This window comes from Bubalus bubalis, chromosome 1 (assembly GCF_019923935.1).
Source record: "Bubalus bubalis isolate 160015118507 breed Murrah chromosome 1, NDDB_SH_1, whole genome shotgun sequence".
In the NCBI taxonomy this organism is placed as follows: domain Eukaryota; kingdom Metazoa; phylum Chordata; class Mammalia; order Artiodactyla; family Bovidae; genus Bubalus; species Bubalus bubalis.
The window spans coordinates 25,682,878-25,704,773 of record NC_059157.1 but is presented as its reverse complement, the minus strand read 5'-3'; the positions used below and the strand labels follow the sequence as shown (position 1 = coordinate 25,704,773).

The 21,896-nt window shown below is 43.4% G+C and overlaps 1 protein-coding gene across 3 annotated transcripts in view; it reads left to right on the top strand.

The window, feature by feature from the left end:
• The window catches only part of MTMR7 (myotubularin related protein 7), a 101,291-nt gene that overhangs the window by 32,147 nt on the left and 47,248 nt on the right, over nucleotides 1-21,896 (top strand). For all 3 annotated transcript variants that reach the window (XM_025279293.2, XM_044938000.1, XM_044937992.1), the window contains exons 2-4: nucleotides 8,871-8,993; nucleotides 11,173-11,335; nucleotides 18,722-18,879. In XM_025279293.2, coding sequence (XP_025135078.2) covers nucleotides 8,871-8,993; nucleotides 11,173-11,335; nucleotides 18,722-18,879 — 444 coding nt within the window. The remainder of the gene's footprint in view (nucleotides 1-8,870; nucleotides 8,994-11,172; nucleotides 11,336-18,721; nucleotides 18,880-21,896) is intronic.

The following is a 21,896-nucleotide window of genomic DNA, read 5'->3' as shown; positions in this document are numbered from 1 at the left end:
ATTATAAGAGATTATAGCAATTCCAAATAGCAGACTTGTGTATTTCTTTTTCTTTGTCTATGTCAAAATTTTTTGCAGCTACCACTGAGTAGCCCATCTTTCATGCAAACTCTGTTATCACTGCTGTTAAAAGGGAGAATGGAGTCACAGACACGAGGTGAGCATTCGGCGCGAGCAAGAATGAAATCTCTGAAGTCTCTGTTATGGATTTGTTTGTCAGTAGTTACTGTTCATTCCTATCTATAGAGATGGATGCTTGTCTCTTTCTCTCCCATGCATGCAGTTCCTCACCGGTGGAATCATTCATTGTCTAGGAGCTCTGGGATAAGGCTTTAAACCATCCTACTTAGCACCACAAGGATACCTACCGTAAATGAAACCTTTCTAAAAGAATTAACACATCGTTGGTGAGCAGAAGTGCAACTTGATTCCTGACGTGGTTCTCCTGCCTTTGCAGGAGGTCATGGCACCTTCTGACATGAAACACACCAATGCACCTGTCACAACTCCGGCTGGCTGGTCCTGGGACCCCCTGGGAGCCAGGCTCTCCAGGCTGCCTCGGGACCATGTGGGATGCGTCCCTCCAGGCCAGTGAAATGGACAGACGGGGTTAACATGGCCATTGTTATGTGAAGCTCTACACTGAATGATCAGTGCTTTAGCTTTGGCCAGAACTTTTTACTTGTTCACTGTATCAACTCTCTCATTGCAATTTTAGAGCAAATGGAGGCTGGGCCATTGAGCCATTAATTTACAATGTTAGGCCTGGACTGAAGCGGTAAAGTATGGGAGAGACTTAGGGAAACGGATGTGGGAGTCAGACACTTCTGGTCTGAAATCTGTCTCTCCCGCTTTCTAGCTGTGAGGCCTTGGGCAGTGGATTTACAGGCTACGGTAGTATCATTTGTTCAATGGGATCGCCACTTCTTCCTTTGAGCCAGGGCTAGAAACACTGTGTGAACAACATTTAGTACATACCTGACACTCAGCCGCTGTTCATGAAATGGTTGTCAGTGCTGTTCTTATTCTCCTTTCTTCTTCTGCCCCTGCTGCTCAGGGGAGAGGTCAAGAGGGAGCTTCCTCAATTGTGCTTCCTTCTTGACCTTCAGCATTTCTGGAAACTTAGTCCTGGATCGTCTGGTTGTGAGTCTCGGCAGTTTGTGAGTGAGGGGTGTTACCTGCTTGAAGCCAGAATAGCCTCTGCACTCAAGACTGTGAATGCCCAGGGTGGGCTCCATCCTTGGGGGCTTCTGTCCCAGCCATGGGACCCTTGCCACCCTCTCCTAATTCTGCTGTAAAAGACCATAAGTGGGATGGGGCACTGCAGTGGCTATGGGGCACTTTATTTTAAATTAAAAAAAAAATTTTAATTGGAGGATAATTGCTTTACAACGTTGTGTTGGTTTCTGCTGTACAACGGCATGAATCAGCTATATGGGTACATGTATCCCCTCCCTCTGGAGCCTCCCTCCCGCATCCCCCCCACCCCACTCCTCTAGGTCGTCAGAGCACCGAGCTGAGCCCCCTGTGTGATACAGCAGCCTCCGACTAGCTGTCTCTTTGACACATGGCAGGGTATCTGCGTTAGTGCTGCCCTCTGAATTTGTCCCACCCTCTCCTTCCGCCACAGGGCACTTTAAACAGCACATTTTTATGTCACGTAAAGGCAATGGCACCCCACTCCAGTACTCTTGCCTGGAAAATCCCATGGATGGAGGAGCCTGGTAGGCTGCAGACCATGGGGTCGCGAAGAGTCAGACATGACTGAGCGACTTCACTTTCACTTTTCCCTTTCATGCATTGGAGAAGGAAATAGCAACCCACTCCAGTGTTCTTGCTTGGAGAATCCCAGGGATGGGGGAGCCTGGTGGGCCGCCGTCTATGGGGTCACACAGAGTCGGACACGACTGAAGCAACTTAGCATCCCCACATTTTGTGGCTCATATGACATGTTGTGCTCCAAAAGAAGAGCATTTTAGAAAAAATTGGATTCCATGTGCCCATCTAGGTTCTCATCATTGCAAAGGTCTTGAGTTTGGTTTCTGCACAAGCGCTGAGCCATGTCCTGGCCAGTAGAGTGGGAAGTTGATGGATAGGTTTTAAGAAGCCAGGTTGGTCTCTGTGCTGTGTAGCTCGAGTATCACCATGAAAGATTGTTTAAAAAAAAAAATTGGATGGCTATATTGCAAAATATCATGTTTCAAAAATCAGGTTGGCATTCTAATGTAAACATACTTTTTACATAATTGTTTCATTTTTATCTGAAAGAATTTTATGAGCACTAAGATGATGTATCATACTTTAAAAAAAAATTTTATTTGTTCAAGAAAGGCAACCAGGAGACTTTCTTTTAAACACTGTATTAAGAGACTTCATGAATTCAAACAACACTTAATTATCAAATGTAGAAGTCACGCGGGAAGCCTTACCAAGTACTCGGGGGTCTCAGGCAGCTGTGTCCAGACTCTAGAGACTTTAGGAGGAAAGAGGAAATGATATCAGGTTGGATGGGAGCCTGGACACTGAGAAGAGCTGGGTGTGGCCAGTGGCCCCACCCCTGGACTAGTGGGGAGGATGCTCATCTCTCTCCTCTGGGCCCCAGACACTCAGCTTCAGTGCAGCCTCTGGTCCAGTTTCAGAGACTGTTGTAGCATCTCTCATGGCTGAGGCTGGTGCTTCCCTTCCTGGGGAAATCTCAAGAGTTTTGTTGGCCAACCACAGTCCTGAGAGGCTGAATTTCTTGAAATGCAATACTGAGTCATTATCGTGTGAATCCAACCATCTCATCCTCTGTCGTCCCCTTCTCCTCCTGCCCTCAATCTTTCCCACCATCAGGGTCTCTTCCAATGAGTCGGTTCTTGGTTGGATGGCATCACCGACTCCATGGACATGAGTTTGAACAAACTCCGGGAGATGATGAAGGACAGGGAAGCCTGGCGTGCTGCACGTGGGGTCACAAAGAGTCGGACACGACTGAGCGACTGAACAACCACAACCTCCTGTGTGTTTTCACAGCTGCTGTTTTGTGTTCTTTCTAGCATCTCTCTGCAGCACCTCAGACAGAGAGAGCAGTCTGAGTGGGGAAAGGCATTAAACAGCCGTAGGTCCTTTGCAGGAGTCAGAACCCAGAGGGAGTCGCTCAGCCGCCTGAGCCCAGCAGATCCCTTTCAGAACCAAAACCAGAGCCCAGGCCTCCACGACTTCCAAATACTTCACTTTCCACGTTGCCGGAGTTAGAAAATGTCATGATACCAAATTTAGCACGACAAAGTATTTCTCTAGTTGCTTTTCTTAGATTAGAACATAAACTTGTCTTCGGTTTTGGCCGCTGCAGACACGTTGGTCTCTCCCTGGTCGGCAGCGTCTGGATCTCTTCCCTCCAGTGACTGGCAGAGGCCCTCAGCCTGCTTTATACGGTATTGAGCACTGGGGCTTTGGCCCAAGCCAGACCTGTGGCCGGTGCCTTTCGTTTTCCTTGGTCTCAACAAAAGGTAACCCTGCTCTGCCCTTCAGACTCCCTGGCCTCCAGGGCAGCTTTTCTTTTCCAGATAGAGATGATTCTAGAACTTCAGAACGTTCAGTAGTTGAGTATTCGACCTGCAGTTTAGAAAGTAAGGACTTCTGTTTAGATTGAAATTAGAAGGTGGTGTGATGGAGCATGGTTGAGGAGAGGCTCTGCCTGCCCATGATCAATGGGGAAGGACCAGCGGTGCCGTGGTGGGACCGGGTGTTCTCACTCAGGCTTTTCAGCCTTCGCCTAGAAAAGCTGATGAAACCATTCCCCACCCCTCATCCCCACCTAAATCCAGCAGGGCAGGGATGGGAATGAAAAGGCTATTAAACTGGGGCACGGCCTTCTCCACTGAGGCTGTAAGATTCTTCAGCACAAAGACTCCATCCTGTTCAGTCTCTGTTCTTTCCAGAGCCTAACATCCCACACAAAGGCATTCTGATGAGTGGAATCAGATGTTTGCTGTTCTTTCTTTTGGTCGAGAGAATCCTAAACATCTGCCTATGCCAACATTTGGGTTCCCATATCCCATATTCAGGCTTTCTTTGGGTTTATCTCGAAGAGAATGGGGTGGTTGGATGACATCACTGACTCAGTGGACATGCGTTTGTGCAAGCTCCAGGAGAAGTGAAGGACAGAGAAGCCCAGCGTACCGCAGTCCATGGAGTCACAAAGAGTCGGACATGACTTAGAGACTGAACAACCACCACCACAAAGGAGAATGTTCTGATGGTGGTTTGTGAATATAGCTTTGCAGTATAATTTTGTCTTAAGGTGTTCTATTTTCAAATGCCAATTTCAAGCAGAAAGTTACTTAAAATAATTGTTAGCCGATTATCCTAAACATATTAATATTGAGTGGTCAGGCTCCCCTCTCTGGCTACTGCCCACACTTCCACAAAGAGTTGAGTCTCCACTTTCTCAGCTCTGGTGCGTTCACTCCTGCAGCCATTGAGTGATGGCTTCTGATCCCAGGGCTCCCACCACCCCTCCTGCATCTTCTGCGTCGCTGAATCCAGTGGGCAGTTTCCAGTTCTGGCTTTACTTGATCTGGCGGCAGCATTCCACACACACACTCTCTCTCATACAAACTGCTCCTTCCGCACACCCTCCCCCAGTAGCGTGCCCTCTGATTTTCCTCCTCACTGGCCGTTCCTCCCCAGTTTGCTTCTCCAGTTCCTCCTCTTCCATCACACGTTTCACTCTTGCAGGTCCTCACATCTCTCCTCACTCTACATGCTCTCCTGAGGCAACCTTTCAGTCCTGTGGTTTCAAATTTGTACGCCGGTGACCGAAAACTAAACTGCATTTCAGCAAGTCTAAGGCACATGTGATGTGAGATGCACCGAGATTTTATGTAAAGAAAAAAAAAAATGCTGCCAATGAAATGCCACAGTGTCTTCTTACCGTATTAATCTTAAGATGCATTCTGCTTTCAGAAATGTCAGAATGTGAAAAATGTACACCCAAAAGTTAATGATATAATGGGATATATCACGTGGATATACTGATATAACGTGATATTACATAATGATATAATATCTTTGGTGGAGATGAACTGCCGTTTGCAGAGCACAGATCCCTAGTGTGTCTTGAGCATGGTGTTCCCAGGCACATGCAAATGAATTGCGATAACTTTGTCTTAAGGAAAACTGGTAGTTTCTTAAAGGTCATCATTTCTCCAAGTATGAAAGAGGCCTTTTCACTATACAGTTTATTTATATGCATAGATGAGGTAGACTTGAGTTAGCCGAGCAGTGAGGCAGAGTTATGGAGCCATTGGGTCTTCATGACGGCATCAGCACAATTGAGGTGCATTTCACTTGGTCTAGAATTGACCGACTCCAGCATCACAGTCAAGAGTGTCCTGGCTGTCTTAGTGTAAACCATGCAGTGATCCCTGAGCAGTGCTGTCTGTCTTCACAGAATTTCTCAGGCAACGGAATTTTAATTTTTATTACTCATTTCTTCTTATTACATCACTGGGAAATCATGCTGATGGTGTTTCCCTCATCTTTTTTTTTTTTTTTTAATTTCCTCCCTCTACTTCAGAATTACTTTTGACAGCTGTGAGACCTGTGAGAACGATGGCTATATCTTGAAATGTAATTTTCCTGCAGCAGCATCCAAAATTAACAAAAAGACATGGAAAAATCTCATTAAGTGTTCTAATCTACCACCATCTGTGAACCTTGTTCTGGTCCACTGAGAGTTTTCTAAAAATAATTTAAGTGGTATATCTTTACTGCTATAGGGAGACTAATTCATACTAAATGCTTTGACTTTTAAAATATTATCTTATGGTCAGTATGGTTACCCCAATAAAGTTTTGTTTTGTGGGTTCTAAGTGCAGAGATAATTATTTATGCTCCTTTTTTTTATATTGTTAATTGGTATAACACCCTCTGATTTGTTGTTTGTTTTAGTCGCTCAGTCCAGTCTGACTGTTTTGAGACCCCATGGACTGTAGCCCACTAGGCTCCTCTGTCCATGAGATTTCCCAGGCAAGAATACTGGACTGGGTTGCCATTTCCTTCTCCAGGGATCTTTCCAATCCAGGAATCAAACCCATGTCTCCTGCATTGGCAGGCGGATTCTTTACCTCGGAGCCACCAGGAAAGCTCATATCACCCCTGGGCCTCTGGTTCATTTAGCTAGGCACATTTCAGTGTGCAACCGAGTTTTTTTCCCCCATAGAAATGTCCTACTATATCTCCTTCTCTTCTGCTCCCACTGTCTCTTCCATGATGTCTTTCTCATAGGCAGTTCACAGTAGAATATTTAAGGACAAAAGTTTAAATACCATAATCCAATCACATGGGAATTGAAAAATATTCTCTTTAAAAAACTCTTGGGTCAGAGAAGAAATACTGTAGTTATAAACTACCTAGAAAATAAAAAGAATGATAATATTACGAACAAAACTCATAAGATGCTTGCCAAAGATTTGCTTGAAGGAAAATGATTGGACTTGAAGCTTGTTATTAACCAAAAAGAATGAAAATTAATGAGCTATCAAACCTGAGGATTTAAAAATGAACAAAGGAAAACCACATGATATACTAAAAAAAAAAAGCATGTTAAAACATTAACAAACACAAGCATAAATGAATGATTGGAAAAGAGAAAAATCAACTTCATAAATCTAAGATGTGTTACTTGGAAGAAAAACCTCTGCATATCTAATTATAAAAATGTAAGAACCTAGTTTACAATATTAGGAATGAGAGAAAGGTTGAGGAGAGAGGGATTTGCCCACAGACAAGAATGAAAAGATTATAAGAAATTGAAAATTAGCAGTAGAAGATAATTTGAAAAAAAATGGATTTCAGAATGAGATTTAGTAAAAAAAAAAAAAAAAAAAAGTAGAAAACATTGAATGGATCTATAACTGAACAAAAAATTGGAAGAATTATTATAGAATTGTTTCTGTGTAAAGAAGTGCCTGTATTTGTTTTAAATACTAAATAATTTGTGTGTTGAAAGCTTCCTAATTAATGTAATCATAACTTATTTCAGCTGATAAAAGTGGCACAAACAGGCTAATGTAGACCAATATTTCTTAAAAGCACAGATGCAGAAAAAGCAAAAAGAAAAACAAGAATAAAACAATTATAGAAGATAAAATATAAGGGATATTAAAACATTAATACATGGATTCCAAGTTGGCCATATACCAAGAATCTAAGATGTAAGGGTTAATAAAATCCATGATTATTACTGATAGCATCAGACTAACAAAGCAAATATTCCTCCAAGGCATTGATGTTCATTTCTAATTTTCAAAAATCAGCACTCATTAAACTAGGAACAGGTCACTTCCATGATGTGCTATTTTTTAAAAAAAATCAACATCAAATTCCATGGTGAAATATAAGAAGTGTTTTCATTAAAAACAGGTGTGCACATGAACAGACATTAGCATTATTAACCACTAGGGAAATGTAAGTAAAAAATCACAAAATACCATCTCATACCTACTCGGATGGCTGTGATCAAAAAAAGATTATAACAAGTGTTGGCAAAGACACAGAGAAGTCAGAACCCTCATGGAGTAGGGGTGGGAGTGTAAAATGGTGCAGCCACTTTGGATTTGGAAAATAGTCTGGGAATTCTGCAAAAGGTTAAACAAAGAGTTACCATATGACCTGGCACAATTCCATTCCTAGGTATATATACACCCAAGAGAAATGAAAACTTGTCCTCATAAAAACTTGTATGACAAAAAAACTTGTGTAAGAATGTTCATAGTATTATTAATAATAACCAAAAAGTAGAAACAATCCTAATGTCCATCAGCTGACAGATAAATGAAATGTGGTATATACATTTAATGGAACATGTTTGGGGCAGTAAAAATAAATGTATTTTTTACTGACATATTCTACAAATGGATGAACTTTGATTCAAGCATGGATTGAAAACATGATGCTAAGTGAAATGAACCAGTCACGGAGTACAATATACTGATTTGAGAGATGAGAATTGAGCCAGTGTCTGTTGTAGATGGTTAACTCTTGGCAGTAGTAAGTAGCATTGCTAAGCCCCACCGATCACTGGAATGTTCTACGGGTGTTTGAGGTGCCTGCCTTATTGGGGTTGTCATTGTGTGGGTTTTCATCTGCCCTGTAAACACTCTCTTGTCATTTCCTTTACGTTTCGTATTGTAATGATCCTGCTGCATGTATTCTTGAAATTGCTCTATATTTCAGAGGTGTGTGCTTGGTAAAATTGTTTGCAGAAGTCTTATCTGACAGTTTGAATTGTAGTTCAGGGGTGAGAAGTCTATTTAGTAAAAAGATTTTATTATAAATATCAGCATCTTCATTTGGTAAATTTTCTTGGGGAGCATACAGAACATTCTTGTGATACTTTTTGCTCCTGTATGTATGTTTGTATTCCTGCTAGTTTACATGGGAGCAGACAACCTTGGGGCCACTTCTGCAACTGAGAAATGCATAGGAAAATACACTGTTTTCTTTTTGATGGAATGCAATTCATATATAGTTAACATGTCAACAAAGAACTTTCATGTCTTTACTTCCTGCCTTAAATTAGAATTATATAATTAAAGTAAAAACATTGACCTCTTTAAAACTCAGGATATTCTTAAAAAATAGGGTGTGTGAATCTTATGTGGTATGTTTAAGGTTGCATTTAAGGAATTGGTGAATTTGTATCTTTTGATATACAGACCTTTGTGAGATGTAATTAGCTTAAGGGGGTAAGTTTTTGTCTTTCGTTTTTGGAAGGATCTTGTTCAAAATCGTATTTGGATTAAGCACGAGATGACCTGCTGACTCTTGTTTGTGACTAGCTCTTTTGCTTTACGATAACCCTGTCAAACTGATTTCCCTAGGTTGAAAACGTCCGCTTGGTGGATCGAATATCTTCTAAAAAAGCAGCCCTCGGGACTTTGTATTTGACCGCCACTCACGTCATATTTGTGGAAACGGCGCCTGACACAAGGAAAGAAACATGGGTATGCAGTCCTTATTTTTGGCTTTTTGTGTTTTCCATTGTTTGAAGTAACAAGTTTTGACTCTGTTTTGTCTGTTCTCTAGATGAGGAGGGTGGGACTTGGTGGGGTTGGGTGTTCAGAGCACTCTTTTTGGAATGTGAGCACTGCTTTTTTTTGTAAAGGGTCTTGTCCACTTGGTCTATTTACTCACTTTAAATACTGATGACTTGGACATCATCAGAGAGAGACAGAGGAATAGCCAGAGGTGTAAGTGCTTTGTGTCACAGCTGACAAGTAGAGATTCAATAATGTTACTGTACCAGCTACAGCGTTTACACAGTGATTTGCAGTCCGCTTCGTTCGTAGCATCCTGTGGTGCAGGCCATTTAGTCATTATGTTGTCTACAATTTTCTCATAATTTAAAAAAGAAAAAGTCTAGGGAAGAGTCCTATTACCAGGTATTTCTGCTACATAATAATGAGACCATTAGAAGGTCCTTATTTTAAGAGAGCTGCCCAACCATGGCATTAGGACCAGAACCAGAATCTGTGGATTGTAGATTCTGCTTTTTCTGTAGACTTGATCTTTGCAGCAGAAGGTGGCCCACCCTACTTAGTGGAGAGGAATTTAAAGAATGAAGCATTGCCACTGAGGACTGAGCAGAGACCCTCCTGAAAGCCAGAGCACTTCAGCATGGTTTCCTTTCAAATAAATCTCTTCTGCAGCCTGCCTGACCACCAACAGCTTAGAAAACAACCATCTCAAGTTGCTGTTGAACTCCATGTGGAATTAAGGAGCATGGTGGCACCTCCCAGCGGAACCGTCTCTAGCTTTTGTTGATTGCAAGGTTTATTTTACTAACTTCTCATGACCTTATTTAATTTTAGCTACCCAGTGCATTTCAAGCTTTGACGACCCAAATGTTCCCTTACCTGGGGCTGTACAGAATTCTAGGCTGAAGGGTTTGCTTCATATAATGAGCTTGACTATCAGAAAGCTTGGCACTGAAAAATAAAATGATGAATTCAGACAGCTGGTTCTTACCCCCAAACATACCAGTTCTTGTCAACTGAGTGCAAGCCAGCTGAAGGTCAAGGGTGTTTCTTGTCTCTATGTGTGGCTCAGAGACTGTTACCAAATTGCAAGGCTTTGTGCCCAATGCACAGTGAGGCCCATCAATTCTAAAACACTAGCTTTTGGAACAGAGAAAGGTTTATTACAGGTTTGTACAAGGAGACAGGTGGCTCATGCCCTAAAAACCCCAAAGTTACTGAAAGCTTTCAGCAAGCCCCTTTAAAAGCAAAAGGTGAGGTTTGGGCGTGGTTAGTTGTTGCAGACTTCTTGGGGTCAGATCCTTTGCTCTTGAGGTCAGGTCATGGTCAGGTAACCATGTTCCTATAAATCTCTACCAAATGAATGTTACTCTCTGTCCTGACAAGAAAGGGCAAGGTCCCAGGGCACAACTCTCACCCTCCAAGGTCTCATTCCTGGCTAAGAGAAGGCCAGAGCTCAGCTGGCAGCTCCATCAGGGCCAGGTTCCCACACCCTGCCCAGCTGTCATCCCTAAGGGAGCCAGGCACCTAATCCAGCTGCCCCTCGGTCTCCTCCAGCTGCCCAAATGGGGGGGAGACCAGGTCTCACAGACTGTGACCCAGACAGATGGCCACTGGTTGTGGATCACAGAGACAGGGATGGGGGAGAGGTTCGCCACTCCTCAAGGCCTGGGCCATGGCTAGTGGAGTGCTTTAGTCAGAGCTCTGGAGCCCCGCAGGACATCATCCCCAATCTGTTCCCCGGGCCCCCTGGCTCACGCACTGACTCAAGGCTGGGTGAGCTGGAGGGTCTCCAGGAGAAGGCCTGACTCTGCCTCTTGCCTCACTCTCCGCCTGACGACCACCTCACCACCAACCCTTGAGCTGAATCACTTCCCCAGTGGTCCCTCATTGTCAGTTACCAGTGGGCAGTGCCCTCTGCAGCACTGACCAATAGCTGAGCAGGACAACTTATTGACAACCGACCAATGGCTGAGCCAGACCTGTTGCCTAGTAACAGGGTGGGGGGGAGGGGAGCATAATAAGGCCCAGCAATGGCTGCCTGCTAAGAGCTGTGCTCACCCTACTCTGTGACAAGACCTGTTGCTTTCTGTTCTATGTATCTGTTATCTGTGCTTAGTTTACCCACATTAACTTTTTGTGGTAGATTCTCCACAGTCAGATCGCCACCATCGAGAAACAGGCAACGACGGCTACCGGGTGCCCTCTACTGATTCGCTGCAAGAACTTTCAGCTCTTACAGCTCATCATCCCGCAGGAAAGGGACTGCCATGATGTGTACATCTCTCTCATCCGCCTCGCGAGGCCAGGTAGGGTAGAGCGGCCTGGCATTCAGCGTGGACTCACGCTTAAGAAAGTCACAGATCGTGTTGAAGAAATGTGGATAATGCTTCTTAATTATAGTGCTTTAGAGATTATACATTAGCCCAGCTTTCAGATGGAGACTTCCCTGGTGGCTCAGATCGTAAAGAATCCACCTGCCCAATGCAGGAGGTGTGAGTTCGATCCCTGGGTCAGGAAGATGTCTTGGAGAAGGAAATGGCAACCCACTCTAGTATTCTTGCTTGGGAAATCCCATGGACAGAGGAGCCTGGCGGGCGACAGTCCATGGGGTCACAAAAGAGTTGGACACGACTGAGCAACTAAGCAACAACAAGCCTTCAGATGAGGCCAAGAAATCCGACTGATTTAGTTTCTGTCTCTTGGGGCCTCTGTCTGAGTTAATTACTGTATGAGCCTCTTTCATTATTCATAGTATTTATCTTGGAGGGAGGTTATAGTTGTGCTTTACTTTGGGGATGAAATCATCCCAAAGTGTGGTAATCAATCCACCTTGATTGAAGCCTCTGACAAAACCCACAAATTGTTTTGTGTCGAAAACATATCAAATGGTCTAGTGCAGTTTTATCTATGTGGGGGCTTTTAAGTTTTGCTTTCTGTTGCTGTTAGATCCTAATATGTATTTTCCAAGGTTGGCATCAGTGACTGTTCAAGGTATGTACATGTTGATTCTTCTACAGAAAATTTTCTTAAGTTTTGTAGGAAGAATGGCTGATTTGAAAAATGTATGCTTTTAGTTACGGTCTGGTTGTGTATCCCTCATCTTAGGGTCTTCAGACTTACAGCTTATTATGCTATAAGCCTGTGACATTTACAGCTTACTAAGCTATACATTTAAGAAACTCTACACAAATGTTTCTTGTGTGTGTGGCTTGTGTGGTCTGTGGAGTTCCTTTGCTAAGTGTCTTGGAAGTGTACAGTGAAAAGAGATCATTGGTATAAACAGTGACATCCACAGTAGTGTTCAGCCAGAAGTCACTAATAAGGGAAATAGGACAGGTTCTTACAGTTTTGTTGTTGTTGTTGTTCAGTCACAAAGAGTTATGTCCGACTCTGCAACCCCATAAGCTGCAGCTTGCCGTGCTACCCTGTCCTTCACTATCTCCTGGAGTTTGCTCACATTCATGTCCATTGAGTCAATGATGCCATCCAGCCATCTCACCCTCTGTCGCCCTCTTCTCCTCTTGCCCTCAGTCTTTCCCAGCATCAGGGCCTTTTCCAATGAATCAGTTCTTTGCATCAAGTGGTCCAAGTATTGGAGCTTCAGCATCAGTCCTTCCAGTGAATATTCAGTTACTTTACTGAATAGATACTTTACTAAATGCTTTTTGGTTCAGGGCAAAATGTTTGATTGTAAACTCTTCAAAGCATTTGGTTGGGTCCTCAGATTCTTATGATACGAACGGACCACATCGTCTGTTGAGAGCCAGGAGCTGAAGTTTTGAGATGGGAGGGTTGCCAGGGAGCTGTCAGAATCAGATCACTTTGACTTGACTTCGCTTCCCTTTCAAGTCAGCCCACTGAGGCTTTTTTATCTCTGTGTGTTGAAAAGAACTGCAGAGTTAGCCAGAAAAGCAGTTGAACTTTTTGGAGGGCACACTATAATTGGAACAGAAGTTCTGGGAAGATGTATGTTAGGCTGCGTGTGGCAGGGAATGCGAGGGGAATTGTGCGCCAGCAGTTTCTGTATCACTGATTAATGGATGTCCTGGATAATACATGTGCTCTGGCCGGATTAACGGGATTTAGGAATAGCCCAGAGAACTGGGGAAGGCCTGAGTGGAAGAGTCCATCACGGTGGCGATGAGAGCCCTGGCCCCAGATAACAGCGAGCTCCCAGATTTACATTGTGAGGGTCCCCAGGAAGGAAACCCGCTGTGTTTCCCCTGCTTTTAAAAATACACACTTTTTCTTAAAGATGTAGTTTTGGGAGGTCGGTGTTAGCCAGAGACCAAGGAAGGAGACTATAGTAATTAATTGAATTAAAGCCATTAGCTTGGAAGATTTTTTTAAAAAGCCACCAGCATTGTGAAACACTGGAATTAGAATTGCCAGTTTATGTAAAACATGGTACTTTAAGAGAGTGTGGAAAGAGGAACTAGAACCTAGGCAGCTTCACAGTTTAATGCTAAAGGCAAGGCTAAAATTAGGACATATTACAGCCCAATCTTGGAAGTAGGGTTTTGAATCTGGGTGGAGGTGGAGAAAGGTGGAAGGGTTTCCCCTGGAGGTGGAGTGGCTTCTCAGGACATCCCAGGACCTTTCACCTTCGCTCTCCATGAGGTATGTCAGAAGAGGGCTCGGGGTGTGTGTGTGGGGATGGATGTGTGTGAGTGTGTGGGTGTGTGTGTTTGGTGGGGAAATGACTTGGAGTTTCAGCAGCGCAGTATCGATCTCTGGGGTTACTGTGGTTAGTCATCAAAACAAAGCTCGTATTTTTAGCTCTCCTTGTGGATACAGCTAACTCCAAGGTCCTGTAGAGGAGACCTTTTCTTTTTTAAACAAAAGAAGAAACGTTTGGGAGTCTGTTTAAGTCAAGGCCTATGAACAGATAGTTTTAAAGCCCTTGAGAGTCTCTCTTCACTGAATTGCAATTTCTGAGATAACAATAAATCAAATGACTAAAAAATTTGTCGAGATTTTATTGGTTTGTCTTTTATGTGAATTCAGGTTGGTAAGGATTTGGTCATGGACTGTAAAAGATCCCAGCAAAATATACTGCAGCCAGATCCAGAAAACTCTTTTTAATTCTTCTTAAAGGAATAAGTTAAAATTGAGCTGTACCCCAAGTAAGGAAATGAATTGACTCTGTAGATCTGATGTACTAATAAGGTTATACATTATACATTTTTCTGATTAGAGACCCCTGTTTCTCAGAAGGCTTCATTTCTCCCACATCCTTTCTTTTCTCCTCCCTCTTATTAGCTTCCTGCTGTTTATTTTTATATCTATCATCTTTCTCTGTTGTAGTATTTGTGGGCCCTTTTTAATATTTAAACCATTTTTTGGGTCTGTTTTCCCATTTTATAATAGCATTTTTCTTCCTGTTCATCTGAGTCCCTAATTCTTATGCATATTTTCTGTGGTTTTTAACATCTCAGGATTGACATAGTCTCATTAGCTTACTTTGACTTTTTGCAGTTCTTATCAGAGTCAGTGCCTCTTTTAAACAGTTTTTACAGTAACAATTTCCTTTTTATTGATGATATTAAACTCTGGGTCCAGTAGCCCTTTTCTACTAAGTGTCAGCTTCCTAATGTTTAATTTGAGTACTTGTCTGGTGAAAACAGACAAGAAAGTTATCGTTATTTTTATTTTAAAATGTGCAAAACCCAATAATAACTGTTATCTTCTCACTCCTTTTTAAATGGTTTTTCAATTACATTTAAGTTGCCTGAATTAAGTAGAGCATGGAGAGCGATTTAACTTTCATTACTTTGGGTTCTAAAACCCTACATATCAGAGAATGTGTGCATGCTAAGACGCTTCAGTTGTGTCCAACTCTTTGCGACCCCATGGACTGTAGCCCACCAGGATCCTCTGTTCATGGGGATTCTCCAGGCAAGAATGCTGGGGTGGTTTGCCATGCCATCCTCCAAGGGATCTTCCCGACCCAGGGATCTAACCCATGTCTCCTGCGTTGCAGATGGGTTCTTTACCTGAGCCACGGGGGAGGCCTGTATCAGAGAATCAGTTCAGTTCAGTTCAGTCGCTCAGTCGTGTCCAACTCTTTGCAACCCCATGGACTGCAGCACGCCAGGCCTCCCTGTCCATCTCTCAGAGTTTACCCAAACTCATGTCCATTGAGTTGGCGATGCCATCCAACCACCTCATCCTCTGTCATCCCTTTCTCCTCCTGCCTTCAATCTTTCCCAGCATCAGGGTCTTTTCCAATGAGTCAGCTCTTCGCTTCAGGTGGCCAAAGTATTGGAGTTTCAGCTTCAACATCAGTCCTTCCAATGAACACTCAGGACTGATCTCCTTTAGGATGGACTGGTTGGATCTCCTTGCAGTCCAAGGGACTCTCAAGAGTCTTCTCCAACACCACAGTTCAAAAGCAAAATTCTTCAGTGCTCAGCTCTCTTTAGAGTCCAACTCTCACATCCATACATGACCACAGGAAAAACCATAGCCTTGAATGGGTACATGTATATGTATGGCTGAGTCCCTTTGCTCTCCATTTGAAACTGTTACAACATTGTTACTTGGCTATACTCCATACAAAATTAAAAATTTTTAAAAAGTAAAACCCCGCATACCTGTCCTTCTGATGACTCCTGGTGAATTTCCCGTTTCCTTCCTCATCTTGCCTTAACTGACCTCGTGCTTAGTTGCTCAGTCGTGTCCAACTCTCTGTGGCCACATGGACCTTAGCCCACCAGGCTCCTCTGTCCATGGAATTCTCCAGGCAAGAATACTGGAGCTGGTTGGCATTTCCTACTCCAGGGGATCTTCCTGATCCAGGGATTGAACCCACGACTCTTGCATCTTGATTATTAAACATTCTGCTGTGTGTTTTGCAGGAGATGGAAGTGCTTTGGAAATGTTCAGTAAACCTTGAATCGATGTTAATGGTACTTTTTATGTTCTCAGAGTAGGCAGTTTGTAGCTGAGGGCTTCTCCTGGGTGGCCTCTGGGTAAGAAGCTTGCCTACATTAACAAAACTGAGCTTTGACTGACAAAAATGGGGGTTTCTCTGCCATTATGAAGAGTTTTACATAAATTGGGCCAAAGGTATAGTCGATCATCCTTTTCCTTAAAAATAATTGAAAGAGAATTTAATGGCAACCCATTCTGATGGCTCCCAATTTAAGAGGGATCTTAATATTGGTTACAAATTATTCTTGCATGAATTTATGTGTGGTTTCCTTGTCTCTTCCTAATGACAGCGAGAATGATCCCACACACAGAAAATCATCAGTAGTCATAGAGTGGTTTTCTTCCTCTACCTTTAAACCTATGTGTAAGCATTTAACCAAGGGAACTTAACTTCTGTCATTTCCCCATCTTCCTTAGCCCTCCTTTCACTGAGGGAACAGAGGCTTTCTCAAGAGATTCTTTTGGCTTCTTGAACAAATTGCATTTGTGGTTAACATTATGATATCAGAAGCCTGAGTCATGAAAATGGTACTTAGAGATGGAAAACATATGTTGGTGTCAGGCTAACTATTTCCAGAACTGGATGTCAATTTTATATGCTGTCTGCTCAATTTGCTAAGATGGCAAGAAACTGTTTTTACTGGAAGTGTCTACATTGTGCGTGTGTGTGTGTGTGCACGTGTGTGCATGTATGTGTACATGTGCATCTTCTTCTTTGTTGAAACTGTATGCTCAATTCTCGATTTGGAAATACGACATCAGGAGACACTAAAATAGAATATAGCTTATCTCACTGATAAACCCTAGTCTTCTTGCTTCTTTTTTTGCAAGAAAGAACACCTGCCTAATGCTAAAGTCAAGTATGACCCTTATCTTATCATACTTGTGTTGTTGTTGTTCAGGCGCTCTGTCATGTCTGATTCTTTGCAACCCCATGGACTGCAGCACACCAAGTTTCCCTGTCCTTCACTATCTCCCAGAGTCTGCTCAAACTCCTGTCCACTGAGTCGGAGATGCCATCCAACCATCTCATCCTCTGTTGCCCCCTTCCCCTCCTGCCTTCAATCTTTCCCAGCATCAGGGTCTTTTCCAGTGAGTCAGTCAGGTGGTCATACCTGTAGGTGAGTCATTTCAATAGTAATCAAAAGAAGCTAGAAACAGTCTTGACCTCAGGCCGCCTGTGTGTTACTGCGGCCTTTTGCTGGTGCTAGTTTGCACTGTTGGACTTAGAGATGCATGTTTAGGAGCATTCAGTTGTTCACGCTGAATTCCACTGACAGATGAAGGAATAAAAATGATCTAAGAAAATCGTAAGGAGAAACAGTTCTATTGGAGAAATGAAAAGGAAGTTTAGGGGGATGGTTAGAAACTATACAAAAGTGGCCCGCATGGGGGGAAGAGAGAAGGGGCTGCCTCTGGGGGGCAGCAGGTGTGGTGGGGAAGACCTTGCGGTGTATAGCGGACTCCAGCCTGCTCGCTGTGTGACCCTGGGGACACTGCCAAACCTCCCTGTGCCTCAGATTTCTCATCTCTGCAAGGAGACCTGTGATGATGCCTACTAGATACCTGTCAGTATGTTTAATCAGAAGAGAATCTGGAATGAAACAAGGGTTCACTGACTATCAGCCACAGTTTATTATCACCAAAAGTGCTTCGATTTGCACTGTCTAGAGGGTAACTGCTTGCCACATGGGGCTATCGAGGGCTTGAAATGTGGTTGGTCTGAACTAGGATGTGCTGTTCAGTGTGAAACACACACAGACTTTCAAAGACAGTATAGCACAATGTGAAAAATATTAATAGGTACTGTATTCCATATATGTTGAATGATGCCTTGGATATGCTGGGCTAAATAAAATATATTGTAAAGATTAATTTCACTTTCTTTTTACAATTTTCGTGTGACTACAAGGACATCTTACATGACACACGTGGCTTACACTGTATTTGTTGGACAGCACTGGTTAATTGCCTCCCTCAATGCGGCAAGGCCAGAGCAAGAGAACCAAAATCCTCGATCTTGCTGGGAACGGCTGTCAGGCCTGGCCTTGCAAGCACCAAAGGTGATGCCCAAAGTCAGAGATGGTCTGGCAGACCTGAATGAAGTCTGTCATCATGCATCCTTCAACTCACCACTCACAGACAGCGTGCCATGCACTCTGAATGGATCTCGTTTAATGAATCCTAGAAATGCCGTGAGAACAGTACAATTCTGACATTCACGTAGTTGTTGAAAGTTCAAGTGTTTTCAGTGCAAATATTTAAATATACTCCACAGTTTTTTCCAACTGTTTTATCATTTCTTTTTTAACGCTATTTGAGCCTTAGAACATGGCAGTGGCCTGGCCTCTCTTCTTTATCCATTCATCTGTTGATGGACACTTAGCTTACTTCCATGTCTTAAATATTGTTAAGAAACATATGTTCTTAATTCATTTTTAAGCTCCATATTTTATGTGGTCTGAAAATATAGTAGTTTTCAAAAGAAACTAAAAAAAAAAAAAACTCACAAGATGGGGAAGGTCACACTCCTGAAAGGAAAGAAGTTCTTTTAAAGTTTTGTTTGGTTGTCCTGAGGTCTTGTCATTGTTGCGAGGAGGTGGGTGGCCCCACCATAGAGATGGGGTGCCTCTAGGAGGGTCCCGAGGGTGAGCAGCTGGGCTGGCCTCTCCAGCCCAGACAGAATGTATTTGGGGGGATTTGGTTGTGGCTTTGACTTGGCTTGATTTGGTTTTATTCTCCCTTATTTTTTGCAGTGAAATACGAGGAGCTATACTGCTTTTCATTCAACCCCAAGCTGGATAGAGAAGAAAGGGAACAAGGCTGGATGCTGATCGATCTCAGCGAAGAATACAAGCGCATGGGCCTCCCTAATGATTATTGGCAGCTCAGCGACGTGAATAGAGAGTACAGGGTGAGTGGAGGCATTTGGTGAAATGAGTGCTTAGTTGCTCAGTCACGTCTGACTCTTTGTGACCCTTTGGATTGTAGCCTGCCAGGTTCCTCTGCCCATGGGGTTTTTCAGGCAAGAATACTGGAGTGGGTTGCCATTTCCTTCTCCAGGGGATCTTCCCAACCCAGGGATCAAACCCACGTCTCCTGTGTCTCCTGCATCGCAGGCGGATTCTTTTCCCACTGAGCCATGGGGGAAGCCCATTTGGTGAAATGCAGATACTTAATCCAGATGAAGCCCTGATGTCACAGAGCTGAGCATGACTTCTCTTAGCTCTCCTTTCGTTCCAACGGCTCTTTGTGGGCACAGATATGTGGATTTCCAAGTCTCCCTTGGGTATTGCCAGCTGTATTCTCCACCTGCATCTGGGATCAGAAAGTTTGAAGAAGCCACCTTAGAGACCATCCCCTCCAATGGCTGAAGGAGTGGAACCCCAGCGAGGCCCAGCGGCGCCCTCTGGGCAGGGCGTCCCTTCTCCCGCCCGGTCTTTTTATAGCTCAGTGAGTGATGAGTAGGGAGCCGCAGAGGCTCTGATGGCAGTTTGGCACCAGCTCCTTCTGGGCTCCCTGAACTCTTGATTGGTACACTAGGTCACCAAGAGGCTTCCCTGGAGAACTGTGGGGAAACATGTCTGCACTTCCAAAGGGAATGGTGGGTGGAGGGATGTGGAGGCGGGCAGAGCTGATTCATATTCCAAGGGTGGGCTTGCACAGCAGGGCTGGTTTCCCTATTAATTTTTAAAGTGCTTCAGTAATGAAAGTACAGTCAGAACGTTGTAGAGAATTTGCAAAAGAGAGAGAAAAAGGAACAAAACAGCCCGTATCCCATTGCCCTAATGTTCTGGATGTGTGTGTGCTCAGTCATGTCCAACTCTTTGCCTGGAGAAAAATCCCATGGACTGTAGCCCACCAGGCTCCTCTGTCCATGGGATTTTTCAGGCAAAAAGACTGGAGTGGGTTGCCATATCCTCCTCCAGGAGATCTTCCAAACCCAGGGATCATACCCAAGTCTCTTGCATAGGCAGGAAGATTCTTTACCACTGTGCCACCTGAGAAGCCCATATTCTTCTAGTAGGTTTTAAACTTTTCAGTTTTTTCTCATCTGCGTAGTTTAATAACTTTCTCTTACATGAGTAACGTATTTCATTGTTTACAATTGGAGAATGTGGAGGCAAAGGAACGGTTCAAATATATACAACAAAAATGGAATTATGCTACCTATGCCTGTGTTTTGCTTTTCTTCATATAACATATTGTGAGTATGTTGCTGTCAATAAATATGTGGAAGGTCAGGTCCTCCCACATCTTTCTTCTGAATAACTTTACTATTTTATTTATTTTTGGCTGTGCTGGATCTTTGCGGCTACATGGGCTTTTCTCTACTTGCGGTGTGAGGGCTTCTCATTCCTGTGGCTTCTCTTGTTGGGGGTCACAGGCTCAATAGATGTGGTGCACAGGATTAGTTGCTGTGCAGCATGTGGGAGCGTCCCAGATCAAAGATCAAACCCGTGTTTCCTGCACTGGCAGGTGGATTCTTGACCACTGAGCCACCAGGGAAGAAGCCCTCTTCTGAATATCTGGAATTTATCGAGTATTTGGAATAGAATGGCCATTTTCAGGATGCTGACTTTTCTTCCTAATTGCACTTAAATCTAGCAGTCATAATCTTACACCGTGAGTAGACATTTGCCCCCTTTCTGTCTTAACCATTATAAAGTATCCGGCTAATGTAATGATTTGTTCCGCTACTAAAGCCGACCTTTGCAGTGGATTTTTAGCCTTGAAATGAAGGAAAGGACTTCCCTGGTGGTCCAGAGGTTAAGAAGCCGCCTGCTAATGCAGGGCACACAGGTTCAATCCCTGGAAGGCGTGGGAGGATTCCACATGCCTCGGAGCATCTAAGGCCCATGCACCACGACTACTGAGCCCATGAGCCGCAACTGCTGGAGCTCGCCCTAGAGTCTGTGCTCCGCAGCTGAGAGGAGCTCCCGCTTGCCACAACTAAAGAAAGCCCGTGAGCAGCAGCGAAGACCCAGCTCAGCCAAAAATAAATAAATAAATAATTGGGGGAAAAACAGAGAGAGAGAGACAGACAGAAATGAAGGAAAATCCAAGTTTAGTGTAGAAAATTGAATAATTAAAAAAATATTTTTAAAAACATGACACACTCTTGGGTGAGGGTGAAAATGAGGCTAAGCCACATCTGTGGAATAGTATTTCCTTGGAAACACAGGTTCTTCCTATGTCTGATGAGGTTTCCTTCTAGACTTAGCACCACAAACATGACTCACATTTAGTCACTCAAGTCCCACTGTGTAGAGACGGCAAAACATGAGTTACTCAGCATCTTTTTCCCAAAAGTATAGATAGCAAACGTAAACTAACAATCAGCAAATTGTGCTGGAACAGAAAAGGTGAAACCCTAGGGGATTTTCTGACTTTTACAAAATGTTGTTAAAATGAGACAAAGATGATGAACCCTTATTTGTTACCAGCTTAGAAAATATAATAAAAGTTAATTCTGTCAAACCATTGCTGACTAATAGTCCATTGGGAAGGTTATGTCGTCAGCCATTACTTTTGCTTTTAACCTCGTGGGTGAGAAAAACATCTGCTTTTTCCTTCCTTCTTTTATAAGAGTTACTTCTTTCTGTTCACAAATTCCTTGATGTAAGTGGGGCTAGCGGTGTCATCTGTTGGAGAAGAAGCTGCTGCCTGTGGTGGAAGCGACTCCATACGTGGAGTACGGAAACTGAGGTTCCAGAACCAACGCTGCCCTGTTCTCTCCAAGCTAATCGTCACCAGCATCATCTTTATCAGCATTGCTCTTATCTCTTTTTATAAGACATTTGCTTTGGGTAGTCTCTCTAAGCTAAAATTTCCTTTTATACCTAACTCTTGTTTTTTTTAAAGTTTTTTTTTTTTTTAATGTGGACCATCGTTAACGTCTTTAATGAATTTGTTATAGTATACCTTCTG